Source organism: Rhipicephalus microplus, chromosome 1, assembly GCF_043290135.1.
Source record: "Rhipicephalus microplus isolate Deutch F79 chromosome 1, USDA_Rmic, whole genome shotgun sequence".
Classification (NCBI taxonomy): domain Eukaryota; kingdom Metazoa; phylum Arthropoda; class Arachnida; order Ixodida; family Ixodidae; genus Rhipicephalus; species Rhipicephalus microplus.
The window spans coordinates 104,471,156-104,494,449 of NC_134700.1; the positions used below are offsets into that span (position 1 = coordinate 104,471,156).

The window sequence follows — 23,294 nt, forward strand, 5'->3', positions numbered from 1 at the left end:
ATTATCGGCGGTAGTTTGAGCGGATTGTGTACATGCGGCACAGTTGTCCTTTCAGGCAACGGCCTCTCGTCGCATCATTGAATGTACCAGTCTTCGAAAACGCATCATTGGCCTCGCCGTGGTGGTCTAGTGGCTAAGGTAGTCGGCTGCTGACCCGCTGGTCGCGGGTTCAAAACCCGGCTGTGGCGGCTGAAATTCCGGTGGAGGCGGAAATGTTGTAGGCCCGTGTGCTCAGATTTGGGTGCACGTTAAAGAACCCCAGGTGGCCGAAATTTCCGGAGCCCTCCAGGACTACGGCGTCTTTCATAATCATATGGTGATTTTGGGACGTTAAACCCCACATATCTATCTATCTAACGCATCATTGCGATGACTCGCCCGGTTGGAGGAGACCTCGTTAATCATTAATCTCTGTTAAGCGCAGATAGCGTAGTCTCCGTTGGAGCGAAGTGCATTTCACAAGTCAATGATGGCTCTGCTTACAGCGTGGAATGGGAGTGACTTCATGCCTATAAGAATTATTTTTATGTTCTTGTCCCAACATCAATCAGCCTTCATGCAGCAATAGCTTTTAGTAAAAATTAATAAGTTCACTGCACGCACCCACGTATGCTCGCGATACTCGATAAGTATTTTTTTTGGGTCAAATATGTTGTACGTTGGCAACACAATTTTGCACACGTTAATTTTCAGGCATAATTTCTCACAACGATGGTTTATATTGCAGTTGCACTGTGACTTTTGAAAACCTCTCCAATGGCAGAGGTTTTATAGTGAAATCGGCAAGGGCAAGATAATCATTGTTAAAAAACGTTCACTTGGTCTCAATAAAAAATGCACCTGCTGAGACCAGACTATATGCCTACTCATATATATATATACATATATATATACATATATACATATATATATATATATATATATATATATATATATATATATATATATATATATATATATATATATATATATATATATATATATATATATATATATATATATATATATATATATATATATATATATATATATATATATATTGTCACGCAGCAAAGGACGACGCAGTTGTCTATAAGGAAAACCAGTTTATTGGAGCGAGCTTGTGCTCCCCTAACAACTGAAAGAATACACAGGCGGCGAAGCAGCGGTCGGCAAAGCGACGTGCACGCTAGTGAGCGTCGGCGGTAGAATGTCGCGGCATCGGCTGTGCGGGAATTTATATCCCTCGGCGCGAGCGTTTCTCTTTTTTTTTATTGATATGATATATAAGGAGATGTTGGCGCACCATTATGGCGCCGGCTACTCCTTATCCGTTGATTGAAACTTGAACACGTATCTTGAGAGCGTTTCTCGAATAGTCGAATTGTATCGAGAACGCTGTGATAGCGTTTGTTTGAAACGCTGTTTGTTCCGAACGCTCGAAGCGCTGTTCGATAGCGTTTGTTCGAAACGCTGTGATAGCGTTTGTTCGAAACGCTGTGAAAACGGTGATAGCACAGGCCGCCGCAGCCAGGCCGAAAAAGCAAAACGCAAATAAACAAACCCAATGCATGGTTCGCGGCAATATGTAAGAAAAAAGAAAAAAAGACTTTCTTTTTCTTTTGTTCTTTTTTCTTTTGGTCTTTTTTCTTCCCTTTTTTCTTTCTTTCTTTTTTTTAGTTCTCTCTCACTCTCGCAAACATCTTTCAAGGCGAGAGGGACGCGGCAGCAACGAAGTTTGGAAGTTCATGTCAGTATAACTCATCCCCTGATGAAGGGAGGACCCCTCCCGAAACTGTTGGGAAATAAATATATTTATCCTTGTTGACAACGCTCCCGTTGCGCCATATCCCATACCTTCATTATATATATATATATATATATAAATATATGGTGTGTGTTTATTGAGTATATCTCAGAAAACGTTCGAAGGGTCAATATCTAATATGTTTGAACGTGGCCTATCAGACCTTAAAACTGCGCCTGGCTTTTACATATAAAATGAACCTCTGCCTAGAGAAATTTACTGTAGTGATCAACTCCGGCCAGATCTGTTCCGGTGGGTACAAGTGTAACCACTGCTGCAGCAATAATCGCAATGCCAAGCCAACTTGAAATGCTCGCGGCCGAGATTCCTGCTCAAGATCTCACAGTGTCCAAGCCTTGACAAACGCCGCACACATTTTTCCGTATCCAGACATTATTCACTGCAAAATCGTCTAAGCATTATTTGTGATCGTAGCACCATTAGTTCGGAATTCATGCCAGCGCGAAGCGACAAAAAAAAAAAAAAAAAAACAGGTGGGTAAGTGGCAAGGGGAAGGGGGTTGCGCGAAAAATTTCGGGGGGAAGATTTGACTCCCCCCCCCCCCCCCTGGCTACGCCACTGCAGTCCATGTTATGCGAGGTGAAGGTGACCGTGTTTTTTTTAATGGAGCTATATGTTAAAGAATGACGGTAATTATATGTACAAATAGTGCACCGAAATATACATGTTGAACAGTCGCTTATGTATTATATAAGCAGTTGTGTGCGCAGCGACGCGAACCACAACATCGTTATTAGCAACACCAGAACCGGTAAGCTGAGGCTGAGGGTAAGCTGAGGCTACCAATCTTGCGCTTGCGAGATTGGTAGCCTTCATTAGTGCTGCGCAGACAAACTTACATTATTGGCGCTTATGTACAATCTGCGTTAACGCAACGTGACGGCTGTATCATAAGAGTATGTGTGTAACGTGTATGAAATTCGTTCTCCAGCGCTGAAACCACAGTTGACATTCCACAAACATTACATCGGCTCAGTCAAATTTCTTCTTCATACAGTCATGTTATGCCGTACTAAGTTTGTTATCGATACCGTTACAGAAACGGCCAGGAGAGCGGAAAGTCATAGGCGGCTAGATAGATAGATAGATAGATAGATAGATAGATAGATAGATAGATAGATAGATAGATAGATAGATAGATACGCTCAAACTTACCGAAGTTCGCTAAGAAATGCTTCACGTTTAAAAGCAACCTTGAGACGGGCTCAATGAAAATGGAACGTGACGCGCGTGTTTCCCGCCATGCATCTGTCGGCGGATTGTGGCCGGGATAAATGGTGGACGCGAGCATGCGTACATTTTCTGCGTGTCCCTAACGGCGACTGTCAAAGACTTTCAGGTGGGGCAGAGGTAGCAACGCAGCTCCAGCTGGTCAGTGTGCAGTGCCTATATCTACGCATTGCGCTTGTCAGCTAAAAATTGTCAGACCTAGTTAGGGGTCCATAACGCTTTCTTGGCTTCAGTGAACGATTTAGACATCTATTCCTAATTTTCTTAGCAGCTAGTGCAAAATTTACGTTAAAAAAATGGTGGTTTTGTAACGTTAAACCCCACAAGTTATTACTGTTAGATTTTACGTTACAGAAAGTTTTCGAATAGGCACCCCGAAGAAATAGCGTCGAAACCACATGAGGTCAGTTAAACTTATATACTGTTTCGGCTTTGTGTTGGGGATGCCATTCTGAGAAACTAGCGGGATTACCCAAGTTTGCGTCAAACATGATCACACTCACTAAAAACACAGCTCTCCGCCGAGCCCCAACTTCCTTGACTGGAGAGCAATGAATCACATTATAAATTGACATAGGGCCTCACAGTCTCATATCTCACCTTTACAGCAACCATTCGCCAAGTAATAGCCCATGTTTGAAGCTCAGTTGCTGATGTAAGATCCCGCAAGCCTAATGCAGCTGGAGTGGCTAGAATGTTTATAGTTTTGATTTATAGTGGCAAAAATGAGATCACACAGGAGCGAGTTAGATTGAAAGTAGTGGAATTACCTCTACACCTTGCAACTTGAATTGAAAAAAATATGCGTGAACTGTAGGCTGACGTATTTTGCCAGCTTTTAACTATACTGTGCCAGCCCTGAACTATTATTGGTATTAGCAGTTAAAAGCTGGCCCTGTGCCAGCTTTTAACTAATAGTCATCGTAGCTTGCCTTTCCGGCCATCGTGGTCCTGCAAGAATGATGCGAAAACAAGGGGACTCAAATCCAATGCGGACATTCCTAACCCACTTTTCACCCGAGGCGTGTTCACACTAAGTGTTTAGGATTACAAACTATACTGCAATTCCTATTTGAAAAATTCCTATTTGTGCTTAACCGTAATAATCTTTGCTGCAGCTGCCAGCCAAGTAGCAATAATACTATCTTGCCCTATATTAAACGCCCCACACTAGGAAATACTTGTCAGAGACGAGATATCTTAACATGGCCTTGCTACCGCTTCTAAACTAGCGTTTCAAACGGGTCTTGAATGCACTCTTGTACTAAGACCGGAAAAAAACTAATGTTATCTTAAAAGATAGTATCAATAAGAGAATGACTGGAAAACTGTTTACTTAGTATAATGAAAAAAAATCTTTCCAAAATACCCAAATTTTCTTTGTCACAGAATGCAAATAACTAGTGAGGAAAAACACAAAAAGGTAATGCAGTTGCCGGAGCCACCTTGAAGTGCTGACACCAACATCATGACGCTAGTGATTCCGACAGTGTCTGCTAAGAGCTTCATAAATATGTGTCATAAAAATTCTCAGTGATCCAAAGACAAAATGCAAAATTAAAAACCAACACTGGCACCTCTGGCTGCTAGAATTTAGGCGTGATAATAACAAAAAAATAAGTGGCTTTGAAAATCAGTTCAGCGAAAACACGCAAGTGAAGGAGGTCCCACTAATTGCAAAATTGTAGCTCCGTACTACAAATTGGTCACGGCGGGTTCTTTCTTTTTAACCATTTCAGAGAATTTGGGCATTATTTGTCCTACCATCTAGCAATACGTATACAGATTGTCCTCATATCACATATAAAACATGATGTAACATCTTAAAGAAGGAGAGAGTTAAAATTTTTTCACATCTAACTGTAGTCATCACGTACACCAAGTTTAGTTTTCAGTCGTTAGCGAAGGTTCTTAAAAGTAAGATTATACTTTACTGTAAAACAACACGTCGTACTTCTGGGTCCGCCTCTCTGCCGGCGGCGGAATGCTTATCTCTTAGCAAACATGTATTAGTGTTCAAGTACTTCGTGATAAACTGATATCCGCTCTTGTCCGACTGCACTCCTCTTGAAGAGTCCAGACAGCCGTATCATCGGCAGAGCTATCCCACGTGCTAATGCTTGTGGTCATGGAACTAGACTTTGCCATCTATAAACAACAAAAACAAACTGGGATATTTTAGAAGCATTTTGCAAACCGAGTCATTAGAAAAATGCCTCTAGGGTAGCGTGTTTATCGTCTCCGCTTCTCTCCGTTCTGAAACTGCTTATCATCCCAACTTTCCTCGTATCCTCAGAAACAAACTTCCTATCGGTAGGTTCCATTACGATGACATGCGGAAGCGTGTATGCATTACTTTGTCATAATGCATTGGTTCATTGATTTGCTTCACTGGGGAAGGTATCAGTTATCATGTATAAAATCCAGAAGCAAATTCAGAGGGGGATGCCGGTAAAGGCAATCGCCTCCCCGCCAAAGCCTCTCAGCACCCCCTCCCCCCCTCTCTCTCTTCAATGCTTGCTGTCCACATGTTATCACCAGTTAGGGCAAATGAGTGGGACCACTGTGTGCGCACACGAACAGTATTACAGGTTCTTTTTTTGCTAGTAAAAACAATAAGGTAAAGGAGCCTTTTCACATAATCACGAGCTGTTGCTTCTTTCGTTTTTGTTGCGACTTTAGTGACTGCCTATAGTGTGTCCCGGTTCTCGTATCGCTTAAGGGTTCTTTCATAAAAATGAGCCCTTTTCTCATCTCTATGAGATAGATTACTGCTCAGCTGAATGATTTATCACTGTTCTGGTGAAATTTGATGACATAAGCGGGAAGTTTGAGTGTTAGAGGGCCTTCAGGTAATGTGTGAAAGATAACCGTAACAGATATTTCTAAGATATCTCTTCTTGACGTGCAACAAAACTTCGATCACTGACTCTGCACGAACCTTCATTTCACAACGGCTTGAAACTGCTTATTTTTTATTAGCACATGTGTGATGCAGCATGCTTGAACCTCAATATGCGTATATAGTGAGAATTAATTTATCTTAATGACAATTGGACAGAAGATCGCAAAGGCGGGAAGGATAATGAGGTTCTTCCTGTGGTCTTGTCTCAGAATTCGTGATGACAACTCTAGAACAAAAGTGAAAAAGTAGATTGGGGAAAGAAATTGCGCTGATGTTCTGTAGTACAACAGCCAAAAGGGTCTGTCTGAGGAAAAAAAAAGCGACGTTTATAGGAACGCTCAGAGTGCAGTACCTATTCCTAGTTTTACACGCTCGTTTGTCTAGCCAGTGTTGTTACAATGTAGAAGCGGCATCTTTTGATGTGAGCAATTTGTTCGGCTGTGGCACTGCCGGGAAACGTTTCGTGCAGCAGTCTCGATTACTACACTACAATACGACAACATAGCCAGAAATGTTTTTCGATGCGGGAGGACGGGAAGGGTTCCACTACATTATGTATGTTTATGCGTTGTGTATATAAACATGCAAAAATAAAAACGCAAGGCCCGCGCGGAAAGCACAGTGCAGCGACAGTCAAAGCTGGAAAAGTGGCATTTCTATAGAGCTCGTTGTAAATTATTTTGGGACTGCTAATACAAGCACACTTGCAGATTATCTACTCAGCCAATTTTGTCACCTTTACAAGCACTCAAAACGCCCTTATTCGCGATTTTCCGGATAAGAAAGATATCCGCTACAGCTCTGATATGCATTATGTGCACTTTATTGATGCGGTGGCTGATGACGGTAAAAGTGATGACTGAGCCTTTCGTAATTGGCCAGAAGCAATCAACGATCCACTCCTTACGCAATTCACATTGCGTGGCGCCTTGTTACACAATACGCATTCTCAGACAATTACCTGATTGTTATTTTACTCTGTTGCCGTGATGTATTACATATGTCAACATCGTTTCTTTCCTACATGAAGCCTGTATCGTGTGTCCTTGCAAAGAGTTTCAAGCAGTGGCATGGATTTGTCGTAGAATACCCTGTCAAAGAAACGGCCGAGGTTTGGAACCCTATTTCATCCTAGATATTTTTCTTTAATCATTCTTTTGTCTTACTTTGTGCTATAGTGGTCTCCGACACCCAAGCTGGTGGAAGACAACTACGGCATCGAAAATGGGCGTTGTGATGTTATGACATCTTTGCCTGCCAAAATTGGGAAGGGGGAGGGAACAGCCCGTTCTCGGTGGTTACGCCTTGCCTAATTTTATTGAACAATTACCGCATCTAAGGGTGGTGACGTGGACGAAGGGAGGAGGCTGTGTGTCCAAGATGAAACTGTTAATTTGGTCGAACTTATAGGGGTCAACAAAAAGTCAGATTACACCGATACACTGGCACTAATAATGGCGATTAAAGCCTCGGCCATCAATCAACTGACAAGCGGTGACGAGTGTTGGCATTCGTACATGTGCTGTCAAATATTTCAGCGTTATCGCTGGCGTCCACGTAAGTTTTAGAAGAAACTCTAATGTTCGCGTTGGACGCTTAATTGCACAGGAAGGTTCTATGAGTATCCCATTTTTTCTTGGTCACACGACGTGGTTTGCGGAAAGCAGCATTTACAACGTAACGGGCTGATAACATAACACGAAGAAGGAATGTGGCAATATGTTTGTGCTGAGTATATCAATTCTATAGCGCGCGTCAGTTTATTATTTATCACTTAAATTGAATAATGTACTTTAGGGCTAAGAGAATGCGGAAAGGCCGGTAAATGCATTACTAGAGTGTGTACAAACATTTCACGTAATAGTCACATATAAGTCTTTATTTTTATTTCCCTTTCTGTTTGTATATTCAGCAAAGGAGCATTGTAATTACTTTCATAATTAACATGATTTTAATGGTTTTCCTCTTGGCAGTCAGACATGCAAGTCAGGGGTGAAGGCCTCTTCGCTAGAGATACGAATCTCCTTTAGCCTCCCGTCACTGAAATATTTCCCACTTTCCGCGTATACCTGACACAAAACAACTTTGAATCAATTTAACTGAGCACTTGATTTCCGCACTTCTATTTACTTGTTTTAACTACTCACGAGACTTACGTAAACGTACAAAGAATCTTTGGAACAATAATAGGTGTGGGTGAGTGTTTGCCCGAATGCGTGTGCATTCCGTGGCTCTCAACTCTCGATTGGCGACATAGTTGAATCAATCGCGGCGCACATGCCTTTGAGTCAGCGTGAGTGCACCAGCGCCTGACGTGATACATAGTTTTCTAACCGTATTGGTCGGACGGTGTTACCGTATAATTTCAATGTTGTGATCACAGACTGCGTTCCTTTTACATATGAAAAACAAAAAAATACACGTGGCTGATCACTCTGTCTGGGAAACTATAAATGAAAAAAGAAATCTGTCTTAACAATGGCCGTTGAGCATTTATTGCGAATTGTTTCGTCTCAAGGGTAAACAAATAAATACTGCAGGAACAAACTGTGAATTCACGTGATGAAACGCAAGCAGGCTCGTAATATGCAGCGCACTGCTCAAGCAGAAAGCACGCACACAACGACCACACACAGGGTGAGTGTAGACTGACAACTGTCCTAGCTCGACGCTTCAGGCGCGCTGCTCAAACAGAAAGAAAGACGCATGAAATAACACAGAAGTATGCACATTTTTATTGTGAGGTAAAAAAAAAACCTCGGCCAGCACCATAGACATATAGCAGGCAGAAGTATACACAAGAGGAGCAGGAACAAATGTCACACTTATTCCTGCGTTGTGTGTCAGAAGCGCGCTCCTTTCGTAAACGCTGCCGTGGCAGCCAGCGAAGTGACCTTCGTACTCTCCCGAATCAACAGCTAAGCACGCACGCACGAGTGACCACGTCCTGTGGAGGCACACGCGCATTGCAACGCGCAACGCAATGGGCGGTGAGCTTTAAACCCTGCCTAACGTGTGCCCCTCGCACCAAGGTTGCCACCGGTATTAGAATTAGATTCGCCAGACGACGAGTGAAATGTTGCCGATATCCATCATTTTTCTTCAAATTTCGCCAAAAATGTCTCCACTCTACATATGTGTGACGTGCCTAGTGATAAAAGTTTCTAATCATCCATAGCGCCGTAGGGTTTGGTACCATAGATAAACCCTGAACTATTTCGATATTTCTCAATTGCAGTCACATTTCCCGCTTCACCCCCGGAGCACTGAGAAAGGGCATACATACAATGTAGCAGCGTCCCTGAATACTAGCGTTTCGTAACATGTTTGTGAAGGTTTCAGTTGAAGTGAATACCTGATGAAGCGCTCACCACAACCACAAAAGAACACCGTAGCTTTCCTGCAGATTTAGAAAATTTTGCGATGGTGGACCCTTGAGATTGATGATCGAAGAACCTAATTACAAAGCAATGGAAATAAATTCCGATTACTGCGTAACCGTCGCAATCGCCAAACCACATACTCTGAGCAGACATGCTTTCGCTATACATCGGCCTCATTGTAGTTTCTGAAGGCTACCCTTAGAAGTCCGACCTCTTGGCCCTTCGAAAAAGTATGTAAATAAGAAATTGAAACTAATAATGGTTTAGTCGCCACGCGCCTCACAAATTCGCCACTTTGGCGAAAAGTAGTCACTAGTGGCAACCCTGCTTCGCGCCTTATCACTAGTGATGACGAAAATGCGCTGAAATTGCTGGGTTTTGTGGAGCCCCAACGGTATATGGTGTATATAAATAGCTCGCTGTGAGGAAATTGGACAACGTGTGGTTCTTCACCTGGTAATTTCATGCCATGTGCTACGACGCAAGAGGTAGTAGGTTTGACGCCAGCGGCGATGGAGCTGCTACATCTCGGTTTATAGCGTCATATCCATGACGCGAATGCGTCAAAGGGGCCATGGTGGACCCTGGCATAAAACGCTTTCGTATGAAAAGAACTTGCCATAAATTACTGGTTGTGACTGATGTCTGTTCCGTATTGCCGACAGTGACGGAGTGGCACGTTGGACGGGTAAGTCAGTCTTGCCTTATTCCTGAAGTCATCAATAAGGTTAAAATATTTTTTATCACTTTAGCTCTGATATCTTGCAACAAAGTAGAGGACGCAATATGGCTTTTGTTTATCACAACATAGGCGTAGAGTTCTGTGCATCTGAAGAGGTTTAAATGCCGATGTTCAAAATGCAGTTGATCAATGTTTACAAAGCCTTTAATTAAGGAGCTTCGCCCTTCATGCTTCGTTAGTAAATGTACGCAACTTTTTGTGTGTTAAGCAATCTGAGGGGACCTCTCATCCATTCATCAATATTTTTCCACTGCTCGCAAGATTTTGTTCTAGTGCTGATGTAAACTGCGGAAAGCTTCCATGTAATTTCCTAGCACTCTATTGTGAGTGTCTCCGTATCCGATAAAAATTTTGCAGTAAATTTTCCCAAATTTTGTCGCAGCAACATGTTTTTGAAGTTCGAAGGGAGAATTTCACTGCGGCCTTTTTTCAACTGCCTTTATGACATTTTCACCAATATATTCAAAGCTTTTCAACAAACACTGTTTATTGTTCGCGAACGCACTAGTCATCTAAACAGCTCTCAAGTGAATTTCTTGCCGAAGTTTCTTTTCTAGAGCAATGTGAGGCATTTTTTTTTTATTTCAGTGTTTTTGCATTCGTGCAAGCGAAATGCGAGCAAGCCCTATGAAGGTTTATACGAGGAGCAGAATGTTTCTTTTCGTGATTTTTTTTGCATTTGTACCATAGATTTGTGAATAGAAGACTGAAACCATGGTGTGTTTGCTTTCCGTAGACATGGCCACAGAAGCGTATATCCTACTCTGCCATGGTAGCGAGTGCTAATCAAAGTGGAAACTGATCTTCGTTTACAGATTACAACACGCTATTCGACGTCTATTCAAGAACAAGGACTCGTGCTTAGAGCCCGGCGAAATGGCTGCTCTGCACGAAAAAATACGGTATGCATAGCTGAGTGCATTTTCTGAAAGACAAGCGAATATTTTTCCCTGTTTCGCTGATAGAGACAGGAGTGTTTTAACTTTTGCTTTTGGTAAAATTCCGTGGCTCGTGTTGTTTCTTAAGAATATGCCTAATAGCCAACTAAAAAAAAAAAAAGCTTTTCTGCAATTGGATGTATTTTCAGCCAGTAATTTATGCTACAGAATTCGCGTGAGCGCAAAATAGGGGCTCGTAGTTGTGTTCACAATTTATTAGCAGCCCTTAAGCAGCACAACTGTGCTCCTGATGTGGCACGAATATTAACGTACCGGAAACAGCGTCAGTGTTACCTTGTCTCATAGATATTACGGTGAATGCACGCCCATTCATAACGTTCTGTTTCCCGCATCCTTTCTGGTAAGAGGTGGTGTTGGAGTTTCTTTCCTTGTTGATAACGCAAACAAGAACTTCAGCGATATATTTACATAGATGCTTCCGAACATCTGATTTATCTGAAAAAATATGCTTCTGAGGATATTCTCCCAAAATTATTGTCCCGGATTCCCTTTTATGAAAAAAGTGAGACGAAACGTTATGTTTAGTTGCAACGTTTCATTTTTTTTTCACTCTACAGGACACTGGCAAGCTCTAAGGCGGGTCCCTTTCTTTTCGACTCGATCAAGGTACTACGCCTTCAAAGTCATGTTTTTACGTGAGCAAAGTTTCACTAACCTAACTCCTGGCTTCGTTTACAGCACGAAATTGAAGTCTGCCTTACAGCGTTTCTACGAAAGCTTCAAGTTGTGCCAAGTAAGGATTCTTCTTCACAGGTTGTATATATATATATATATATATATATATATATATATATATATATATATATATATATATATATATATATATATATATATATATATATATATATATATATATATGTATATATATATATATATGTAGACTTACACTGCCATGAATTAGATCTTTATTGCAGACCGTGGTAATTTTACATGCGGTGCAGCGTGATTCACACTTGTCTAGAAAAGCTATATATTCGGCCAACGTCATTGCGAAATTAGACCGATACCGACGCCGCAATAATATCAGTCCTAGTAATAACGCAAGCTGGCATACATTCGTTAACGGAAGCTTGTACTGAACACGTTGAAGCAGCTACGGGCAGTGCTAACATAACCACGCGCTCGACCGTTATTGAAAAGCGCGGTTCGAATTTTAGTTCATTGCAACGCTGCAGCAGTATACGACCACAAGATCACTTCATACCGTTGCAGTATACACTGCCAATTCATTGGCACTTATGACCCTCTTAGCGACTTTCAAACGTCCTCCCCTCTTCTTTGTCACTAACAGATTAATGTCTCATAAAAAAATTATGCCTGGAAGGTGGGCCGCGAACATGCCACCCAACCCTCGAATTTTACCCTCCCCCTCCGGTACGAAGGCGAACGCCCCCTGTGAACACTGCAATTCTCTTTCAAGTCCTCCGAGCAGCTGTGATGTCACATGACAAAACGGTATGGAGGCGAGCGGTCCCACGTGGCGGACGGTCGCAACAAGCGGCAGGAGGCATGGCCTCCGAGATTTAAAGCTGGCAGAAAGCTCCCTATTGAAAAGGGAGCGACGGTCCAGGCACAGTTGTTCAAGGAGGCGTTGAACAGTCCTGACGCGTTGTTCATATCAGAAGCGTGTGACAACCGTGCTGCCAGAGTCAGGCCACTGATGTTTGATTTTGGTTAGGCTGTTTTGTTTTTGTTTTTTTAGTGAAGCGTTCCAGTTTGCATTAGTGCCTAGCATTTTATCTAAAATATGTATTCGGTTGCAGACTGCGCGAACAAATAAATACTACAAGCTGTAGCATTTTACTTTTAATAGCGTAATGCATCACGGGACATTGCGCGTCTCTGAATTTTAAGCACGTGCCATGATATAAAGAAGTGGTCTTAGAAGTGAACTGAAGTAAAAATGCTAGCCGGTCTAGTTAGATCTAATTCATCTTTTAGCCAATTTACGTGAGGCAAGCAAGGACAAAACAGGAATTATAAAAAAACAGCGCCATATACTCCTTGCTTCATCCTTCTTTGGCTTACGCGAATTGGCTAAGAGATGGGTTTTACAAGGTTGTATAGCCGATGCAGTTAGCTTTACGAGTGTTGTTAGGTAATGCGAACTATTCCTACAAAATATTGGGCATGTGTTTTGGTGTTAGCAATCTTTTTTTTCTTTTGTGATTTACTGTAGATGCTATAGGTTGCATGCATGTTCTACGAACAAAGAACAGAATTCGAAAAGTCTTATACAGAGATACCACAGCTTCATTATTCAAATAAATAGACGGTACTTGCAGGAAAAAGTTAAAATAATGGCCGTATTATGATAGAAGCCTGTTACGAACTCATTAATTATCAATTTGATGACCTAAGCTGTGACAGAGATTACCATGTGGTGGTGGTTTACTCTCAGAATGTAAAGTTCTCAAAAATGGTAAATGAAACGTACCGCATTTCACAGTCCTGTTACTATGTTACATATTTTTTCGTTTCATTGCAACTACGTTTGTTTCTGGTGTATTAGTCAATGTTTTGCTGGTGTTCCTGACAGTGCAAGAAACTAGTCTCGGCTTCATAAATGAAATGCAACTAAACTAAATTACATTTCGATGCCTCAAACAATGGTGCTTTTTAAATGAACGTCATCATAAAGCTTTGCTGAGCCCTTGTTACACGGAGAAGCGGTGGTTACTCGTGCCCACATTCTCGTGCTTCAATTTAATTTTTTGTGTGTGTCGCACTATGCGAAGCTCAAAAAGTCAGATGCAGTAAACGAAATGATACGATACACGAAAATTGTTAACGCGGCTGAATTTAATCAACCAGTGCTTTTGAATTTTTCATTTCACTCACTGCAGGAAACAAGCTGTTGGATTCACTGTCCTCTGAGTGGGAAAACTTGTTTCGGCACATCCTGCCGACGCTTGACATGATCTTGTACGTCGTCAAGGCAGGCACCTTTCAACAGTTCTCATTTCACTATTCGCCCCGAACGCCAAAATGCAGTGTTCTTTCACGCGTTCCTTAAAAGCTTAGTAGCCCAAAACTCCCATAATACTGATTTTTATTTAGAAAAATGCGACGGAACTGTTTCATCTTACTTATTAGAGAAAGTGATTATTTCCATTTTAAAGTGCAACCAGTTGAAGAAATTTTTCTACAATGTAGAAGTATTATATACCTATTTATGTTTTCGTTACATACTGCAGGCCCAGATAAGGGCCCAAGCAGGAGGGGAATAGGAAGGACAAATTATAATGCCAAGAGGGAAACATCATTATAAGTATGGAACAAAAAAAGGGAAGCACTACAAAAGTCGGCATATGAACTAAGGATTTACAAAGAGCGCACAGGTGGTTACTGTACTCGTGTAGTACAGGTGCCTCACTTGTCCTATATGATTTGATAAAACGGTAGGTTGGACTAGTTCGTTTGGCCTCGACATACTTGTACAGCATGAAGAGAACCAGGAAAGATGAAACTGTATCTGTCTTTGTTTATTTGGCGCATGGCAAATGTGTAGAGCCTCTATATTAGGGGTATTCGGCAAGATATACTTAACGCTTCGCCGAGAGTGAGGCAACAACTACCATTGTAGTGAAGCATATAAAACTGTGCCTGCCATTCTGAAGTTATAAAAATCTATACTCTATGGTGAATGTGTGCGTAAAATATATAGTGCATCAAAACAGAACTGTGTCAACGCTTGCTTCTCCTCGCAAAGTGGGCAGCAAGTGAAAGGTACCACCATATGACAAACGAAGTAAATAAACGTATCAGGAAAAAAAAAACGTATTGCGATTTTTAGCACTTGTGTACCTACTATACGAAATAGATCGAGAAATACTTTTGTAACGTTTGCACTTAATGGCTGGGAGATACTAAACTTGCACAGCACATGGGTGAGCTTGTCGGATATAGGTTTGCAAAATCGCTGCGACTATATATGTACTGCCTCTGGGAGCGGGAAAGCTTGCTTGTAGCTTGTAACCCTGATTTATTGACATTATACCCTACCATAGCAAAATTTGAGAAATGCTGTGCCACTGCTTGCGTTCGTCGTGTATGATCGTTGTAATTTTCTCCTGAAGTAGTTGCCTTTCCTGTTTAGGCAGTGTAGCCCTTGCCGCACAGTCAATATCTACCAGGTCACTAAGGTTTGAGCTAGTGCATGCGATACGTAAAACGTTTGAAATAGTGACAGTAAATCATAATTTTTATCATATGGACGTAATTATTACCTGTACTTTCACATTTAAAGTGATTTTGAGGGTGCGAAACTTCGGAGTCAAGACGGAAACTTGACGGCTCAATACAGCGCTTAAAATGTCCTCAGCTGGAAGACAGGCAGTTTTATGTTCAGACGCGATAAGTAAATATATAAACAGTGACATGGATCACGAGAAATGAATAAATCACTTATGAAATGCACTACACATTTAAAAAGCTTATGGAAAAAATGCATTGGGCTCATCAATGTTTCATCTGCATGCTATGAAAGAGACATAGATGACGTCGCAGAACCATAATTTTGCAATTTCTGGGTCCCGAAAATTTTGTAAGAAGTCCGGTCTCCCAATATTGATTAAGCCTGTTTATGGGTGTACTAAAGAACTTTGAGCCACTTCTACGTCAATATTGACGCTCAAGAGACAACTTTTTCAAGAACAGAGACGAATATGTATGCATGAAATTGCATAGGCTGTTTTGGAGCCTTTTACGATACCACCGCGGTAGTGTAGTTCTCTACTGTCGTACAGAATGATGCTCACGACATGCGCAAAGTGCACCGGGGGCTCGTAATAACTGTTTTCATTAAGTAAGAGCGTAAAGAGACCGTTATGTCAGGAACAGTTTCAGTACGACAAAATTTTCCAGGAAAATTAGTGCAAACCATCTCTTACTACAGCATGGGCAAAAACTTTTGCAACCGCAAACGCTAATGACTTGCGCCAATTCCACGCACTGCACTATGCTTCTAAGTTTTTACCTTCTGTACGCAGGGTAAAGGCTCAATGACTGTGAGACAAGCCTTTCTTGTGGTTTTCCGAGATGCAGTTGTCACAAAACTGGATCTTGAAGGTCTGTATTCCTTTTCCTTGTACGCAGTTCAAAAGACTAGCTCGTTTGTTCTTTGCATTTTACGCGGCTTCTCATCCTAAATGCGCGGGTTTGATCCCAGTGGTGGTGGTCGCTATTCCGTGCATTTGAATGGCGAGAGTACTGGTTATGCTTGTAGGCGTCGAGTGCAGAAAGCAGTATAGCGATAAAAGCTGAAACAAAGCTTTATGCTTGAGGACACAAGTGTGACTGACCAGGAAGCCCTTGTCGAAATGTCACTGGATTATAATATTTGTGATGTTCATGAAAAAGAAAGCTAAATGGTTCAACTATTCACAGCCCTCAAATACGAGGTGACTCAATCCGGACGTGCTTCTTGAGCGTAGAACTCACACTGTCATTCTATTTTATGCATTCTTCGATATACTGTTCTTGTTCAATGCCCAAACTGTTCAAGAAAACTATATTGCATTCAGGAACGGTTTGTTATCAATTAAAGGTCTGTACATTTGCTCACTCACAGTTACATTATTCAATTTAGTATACTTCAAAGATCCTGAACTGTGCATCACATCAAAAGAAACATTATTTGTATTGTTACTTACTCTAAAGATCACTCCGTTTCTGCGCACATGTTGAATGAAAACTATTTCACTTGATAATTAGCTACTAAGACGCGTTTGTGTAACATTGGTGTGTATTCCGAATAACCCTGTTTATGTAGGGCATCCCATTAGCGTGGCGCATTAAAGCGGTTTATTCAAACCGCGCAGCGAGTCAGTGGATTCTTACTTCACGGATGTGAATGAAGTACACCAACGTTTCAGATTTTAGATTTGCAAATATTCATGTTGCAGTGACAAAAATATTGGGCACATTCTTCCAGCTACAATCGATGCTAATACTATAATCGCGAACTTTTACGTCATAAGAGATGAAGCAGTGAAAGGAGGAGAGCTGCATTTACACAACTGAACGCACATACATATATGTACCTTGCGAATGAAAACGCAAACATATGGTCGCATACTTCTAACTGTGCTGCTGCTTGGCATCGTTTCTACGACGTTATACCAGGCATGCCTGATAATTAGGGTACATTCAAAAACATTCAAACAAGACTGTTCACAACAAAGCGTAATTAGTTGAGATCTTTAACCTGAAATACTGAGAGTAAGGCGGTTACCACTCTTCCTACAAGGCCGTGGTTTTGAGCTGCCCTTCACATTCAGCATGAATTTATTCCTACATGTGAGGTCAGCAAGCAGACTTTACTTAAGTACCGTGCCGCGTAGTGTTGTGCTGGACACTCATATTCTTGCTTGTAATTAAAAAGTGTCAGTCCAATTACTTCTACAATTTCTCAAAATCAGGGCGAGTCATCGCATATGAAATCCCGACATCGCTTTAAATAATTCTCAGTGCAGTGAACTTTTAAATACAGGCATATTCACACACATGGGAAAAAAACTGAGTTTCCTTGTAAGTTTTCAGCCCCCTGTACATGTTGAAGTAGGTTATTATTTTTAGTCATGTTTAATAAAGTGATGGTAAACGGATGTTACTAGCTTCAGTTATGAATTGCTAATCTCTTCGAGCAGAAAACACTCTCGCGGACTGTACCTAACTGATTGTGTTTGTGCGAGGCCTGTAGTTGTGAATCTGATCCCACTAAACTCGCACTAAGGCGAACCAAAAGAATACCGTCTCACTTACATGGCTAGCCATGTTGCCGTGGAATGCTAAAGGGCACATGCCTGCCACTGGTGAGCATTTCAATCGATTGTCGTCTGTGGGAGTTCCTTCAGTTGTTCACACCACTTCAAAGTATAAAACTCCACCTTGGTAACATCGAGTAACGTTTAGATGCACACGTAATCACGGCATTACAAAGAAGCGTACAGCCTTCTCAACACGGTATTTGACGAGTGCCCGTGACAGGTAATATGCACTGTCGCATAGTTCTCAGCTAGATATTACGCTGAAACTGTTGATTTGTTGGCGCTATGGAAAGTAACCGAAAGTACCTTAAAAACAAATCCAAAACGAGGGAACGCTACATTGTCGACTGGAGCTGTATGGGATAGTCAGTTAAGCGCGCGTTGAGCGACGCATCGTAATCGAAGGGAAGTATGACCGGGCTCCATGCGCGGTGATACACTTTTGTCTTTTGCTTTGGTAGGTCCCGTTCCTTACAAAGGAGTAGAAAAAAACACATTATGCGTATGAAAGGTGACTCATTAACTGCACTGAGATCGTCGTATGCGTCTGTTGTTCTTACTAATTCAAAGAAAATGGCAGGAATGGGAAGATGATAGCTCGCAATGAAAAGTCCGTAAAACAGGGGTTGTTTGGTGATGCCAACGTTTCAACATGAGGGTTTTTTTTCCTCAATGCTTGAGAGAAACATTTTTTTAACTATGTGGTTTAACTTTATATGCAATTGCGAGAGCATCAGCCTCATGTGTCAGCGTGGCTGTTTTTTTTCATACTGATTCAAATAAATGCTCACTTGACTTTCTCTACAGATCTCATCAACGAGGAGACTCGTCTTGAAGTTCCCGAAGGAATACGCCATATGCTTCTGATTCTTTACGTAAGCCTATGACCTCTTCGTTAGAAAGAATGCATTGAATAATGTATGGGTACATATTTTGAATCGTTTAATTTTCTCTTAGCTGTACGTTTGTGCTATTAAGCTACTATGGTATGCTGGAAGTCATATTGAACGAGATGGCTACAATATGCAACGTAAGTAAATGCAAAAACTCACTGAAACGTATAGAGAACGAGATTAGGATAACTTTTGGGCTATGATTTTGACCCCAAAATGCAATGTGTGGTGCGAAAAAAAAAGTGGATGAGCCGTTAGAGTGGAAGATGGTGTGACCACGAGAAAACAATAACATTTTGTTTTGTTACATGGCCTCGAAATTTCTTAAAGTGAACCTGCAACGTATGTGCGCTATTAGGTAGCTCTTCAATAGTCTAACTATAAGGCTCATGACTGTTAAACGAGAAAGAGAAGATGGTTCCTAAAGAAGTCCTTACGTAGGTACCATAAACGACGTAATATTTGTTAGTTGGAAATCTAACTTTCATTGTAAATAGTACAATATTATTATTTCAAAAAAACTTTGTAATTAATACTAATGGCTTTTTATTTTACACAATTTTTTGCAGAACGTTAGTGACAGTTATCCACCATCAAAGACCAAATTGAAGCTTGAAGGACTTCTGGCGCGGCTACTAGTGCCCTTCCTGGGATTTCAAGGCTTATACGAAGGCACGCCTGAGCCCACAGTGAAATCTGCAGAGCCAGAGGTTGCTGCTCGCCGAAAGTCAGCAGGTGTGTTTTTGCGTGAAATGAAGTCTGTATTTTTCTCTTCAAAATGCACAAGGAAAAATGCCAATACAAAAGTAAAAGGCGCGTAGAGTGGCTTGAAAGAAAGCTGCATTGTATCTTTTGTGATTATGGCGATAGAACAGATTATCATTTTACAAGCTGAGAAAAAACAATGTCATAAAGTTACATCACATTTTGTTTCTGAAATTGCACAATACAACATGCAAACAGCAGAGATCAGTGAGAAATACATCTGCGAAAGGAGGACTAGTGTGAATCTTATTGCTAAAATTTTATAGCTAAACAAACATAACACAGAGAGAAACACAGTGTAAGTTTCAACACACACACACACACACACACACACACACACACGCACACGCACACGCACACACACACACACACACAGACTGCTCACAGAGCAAACTAGTGTGTGATCTCATTCCAGTTTCCTATTTTATGTTATATAACACGAGTTTCCGAACATGAGGGCTAGCTAGGTGCAACGGTGAGTTGCCAACCGACTCTTCTCTGCTGGGTCAAGCAGCCCCAGTCAGATATTTCCGGCGACACAGGAGCAAGGCTTTCTGAGCTAGACCTAATGAGATTTGACGGGTACCACACGAAATGGATACCATTTCGGGACCTGCTTCGATACTCCGTACACGAGAACCCCCGCCTCGACAACGCCGATCGGTTTCACTGCCTCCGATCTCTTCTCGACAGCCCTGTGGCAAAGGCTATTGTAAGTATACTCACAATCGACCACAGTAATGAGAATGCCGCTTCTATACGTAAGGGGCGGTTCGGAGACGTGCGCATGATTGAGCAGAGGCACCACAAAAATCTTCGTACTCTACGTCCCGTGACTTCGTCGGTGAATGCTAGTGCTCTGAGAAGCTTTTACGATTTCGTTCAAATCGACATAGGAGTGCTCAGAGGCCTCGGTGTCTCAGAATCCTGCTATTCTGCGGTGTTGTGCGAGGTGCTAATGAAAGTGATTCCACAGGACATAATGGTGGAATATCACCGACGACGGCGACTTGAAGCGTCCAATGCGAACAACCCGCCGAACTCGGAAGAACTTCGACAGTTGCTCAAGTACCTACGCATCGAGGGTTGAGTGCAGGTAGCAGACCACCTACCAACGACAGATGTCAAACAATAATGAATTACAGACCTCCGGAAGCCACAAGAATCAGCCAATGACATCAGCGGCAGTCGTCAAAAGTGCCGTTACAAAGGAAGCGTGCTTTTTTTTTTTTTCAGAAATCACACCGAACGTTCGAGTGCGACGCATCGTTTCCTGAATCATAGAAAAAATGGCAGATCTCACGCACAATGGGAATCGATATGCGAAGCACGAATGAGGAAGGTTGATATGTCAATCTAAAATCAGCAAAATGTTACGAGGGTGATGTCAATGATGCCATACATAATTTACATGTCATGATTATCATGTTTGGATATGTTGTTTACATTTCTAATCTATTCGCGTCACGTGACATCGTATTTAGTTTATGTGGACCTAGCAATACGGCCGCGAGCCCGCTATGAGTGCGGTATGTTGTCATTTTTTAAAATGACATGCTAGTCAGCATTATCATGTTTGTGCCAGCCATATACTTTTGTCATCCATTGACGTCACGCAAAAACTAATTTGGTATATGTGGAGTTTGCAAAACGGCCGCGAGCGCATCATGAAAGACCCAATACACTACAATGAAGCGTTGACGCGCGCACACGCTGGGCACAGCGAGGGTACGTTAGCAAAACACGAGCACTCTATAGTCAGACACCAGGTGCGACTGGCGCGACGGCAACCGGCGCGAAATGTGAAATTCTGCATTTCGTGCCGATGCGTTACCCAGACAACACACGTCTCCCTCTTTTTGTGCCACGGTGGTCTAGTGGCTAAGGTACTCGGCTGTTGACCCGCAGGTCGCGGGATCAAATCCCGGCTGTGGCGGCTGCATTTCCGATGGAGGCGGAAATGTTGTAGGCCCGTGTACTCAGATTTGAGTGCACGTTAAAGAACCCCAGGTGGTCTAAATTTCCGGAGTCCTCCACTACGGCGTCTCTCATAATCATATGGTGGTTTTGGGACGTTAAACCCCACAAATCAAATCTTCCTCTTTTTGTTTCGAAGAGACGCCAAACGCGCTGAAACGCGCATGCGTCAAAGCAATGCAGCGCGGTGCGCGCATGCGAGTATATCGCAAGACCGGCGCCTGGTGTGGCAACGCCGGCTGGACGCCACGAAATGAACACCAGTGAGCACGCTCACCACGTCACTTCGATATGTATTGGCACCTTGACTGTGGCATGTAGTCATGCTCTCACATGACACACATCTCATGAGTAGCATGTTGAGAGTTCATGATCAGCATGTTCATGATTAGCATGTCTGGTGCTCAACGTCCACTTACATCAAAATAATGTCAGCGAGAGTTCTGTTCAGTCTTTCGGTTATTCCGTTTGTTTGCGGATGGTATGCTATAGTCCTTTTATGGTCGGCGTCCGTGAGCTTCATAACAGACTGCGTCAGACGGGTAGTAAATGCTGTTCCTTTGTAATGACAAACTATATATATATATATATATATATATATATATATATATATGTGCTAATGTGTCTAGAATATGAAAGAAGAGATATCAGGATGTGTTTTTTGCTGTTAGAACACACAAGCAGGACGTGCCATTCAGATGTATTGTTAGTGAACAGGGTGATTCAATACAGTAGGTTAACTAATTTTGCTCAACCTTTTGAAGGACTCTGAGTTCTGTGATGCATTTCTAACAAGGAATTTGACAGACGCCATCGCTTTCGGAAAAGTGCGCACAGAGTTCGAAACTTTTATTTTCTGTTGATGTCGAACATTTATGTTCTGTCGTGCCACTTGTAGAGCACTTTATGTCGGCCCGATATTGCGTTTAGTTCAATGGGACTGTCGCCTGCCCAAATTGAGAGAGGTTAGTGCAGAAAGGTTCATGTTCGTCCTCGAGCCTTACTTTTGGTGGATTGTTGTGCATTTTGAGGCGTGTTTGTATGACCCCCCCCACCCCCCCCCCCCAAAAAAAAGAAAGGATACGTACTGAATCTTACGTTGCCCAAGTGTTGCATAGTTTTTTTTGTCCATGGTGACAGGAAATGACTTTGTGATGACTTCGTTGACTGTCCCACATTTCAAAGTGAACAGAGTGAGCAAAAAAATTGCCCGCAGCTTCCCTCGGGGGAACACTGAGGAGGATGCGGACCATATAATTGGTTAACGGGGTGTTAAAGTGCGACTTACTTGGGTCGATGGCTAAATTGGTTAACGTGGTTGTGAAATGGGGTGTTAAATTGCGACTTACTTGGGTCGATGGCTAAATTGGTTAACGTGGTTGTTGGAGGGGGTGTTAAATGAGTGAACACGTACACACGTATGCGAAAGGGCGGCGCTGGTCGAAGGGACGTCGATCGTTGTGTTTGTGGATTCGTTGGAATTCATTTCACCGCGACCTTGGACGTCGACGCGCCGTACAAACCAACCGACGAGCGGCAACTGAGCGAGCGAGCGCCGACCTTGAGTATATATACAGCACGACGGCGCATGCACTGTCAGCTGTTGAATGTTCTCGAAGCGCGACGCCACATGCGCGTCCACTGGAGAATCAGGAGAATTGTAGATGTCGAACGCGGTGTGTAGAGGAGGAAGGGTGCACAGATGGTGGAGGAGTGAAGCGCGCGCGGTGTGTAGAGGAGGAAGGGATGCACAGATGGTGGAAGAGTGGGCGACGTCGCGACGGCGCATGCGCGCGCGTCAGCTGTCGAATGTTCGAGAAGCGGTGCGGACGGCGCACTACAAGGCGCGAGTATAAGATGCTC

The 23,294-nt window shown here is 42.4% G+C and overlaps 1 protein-coding gene across 9 annotated transcripts in view; it reads left to right on the forward strand.

Moving 5' to 3' along the window:
• LOC119172020 (cytochrome P450 2J1) overlaps window positions 1-23,294 on the forward strand; it is a 273,137-nt gene that overhangs the window by 104,564 nt on the left and 145,279 nt on the right. For all 9 annotated transcript variants that reach the window (XM_075886667.1, XM_075886682.1, XM_075886659.1 and 6 more), the window contains 7 exons: window positions 10,883-10,969; window positions 11,584-11,632; window positions 11,705-11,759; window positions 13,873-13,964; window positions 16,018-16,096; window positions 18,604-18,671; window positions 19,259-19,424. In XM_075886667.1, the coding sequence (XP_075742782.1) occupies window positions 10,883-10,969; window positions 11,584-11,632; window positions 11,705-11,759; window positions 13,873-13,964; window positions 16,018-16,096; window positions 18,604-18,671; window positions 19,259-19,424 (596 nt within the window). The remainder of the gene's footprint in view (window positions 1-10,882; window positions 10,970-11,583; window positions 11,633-11,704; window positions 11,760-13,872; window positions 13,965-16,017; window positions 16,097-18,603; window positions 18,672-19,258; window positions 19,425-23,294) is intronic.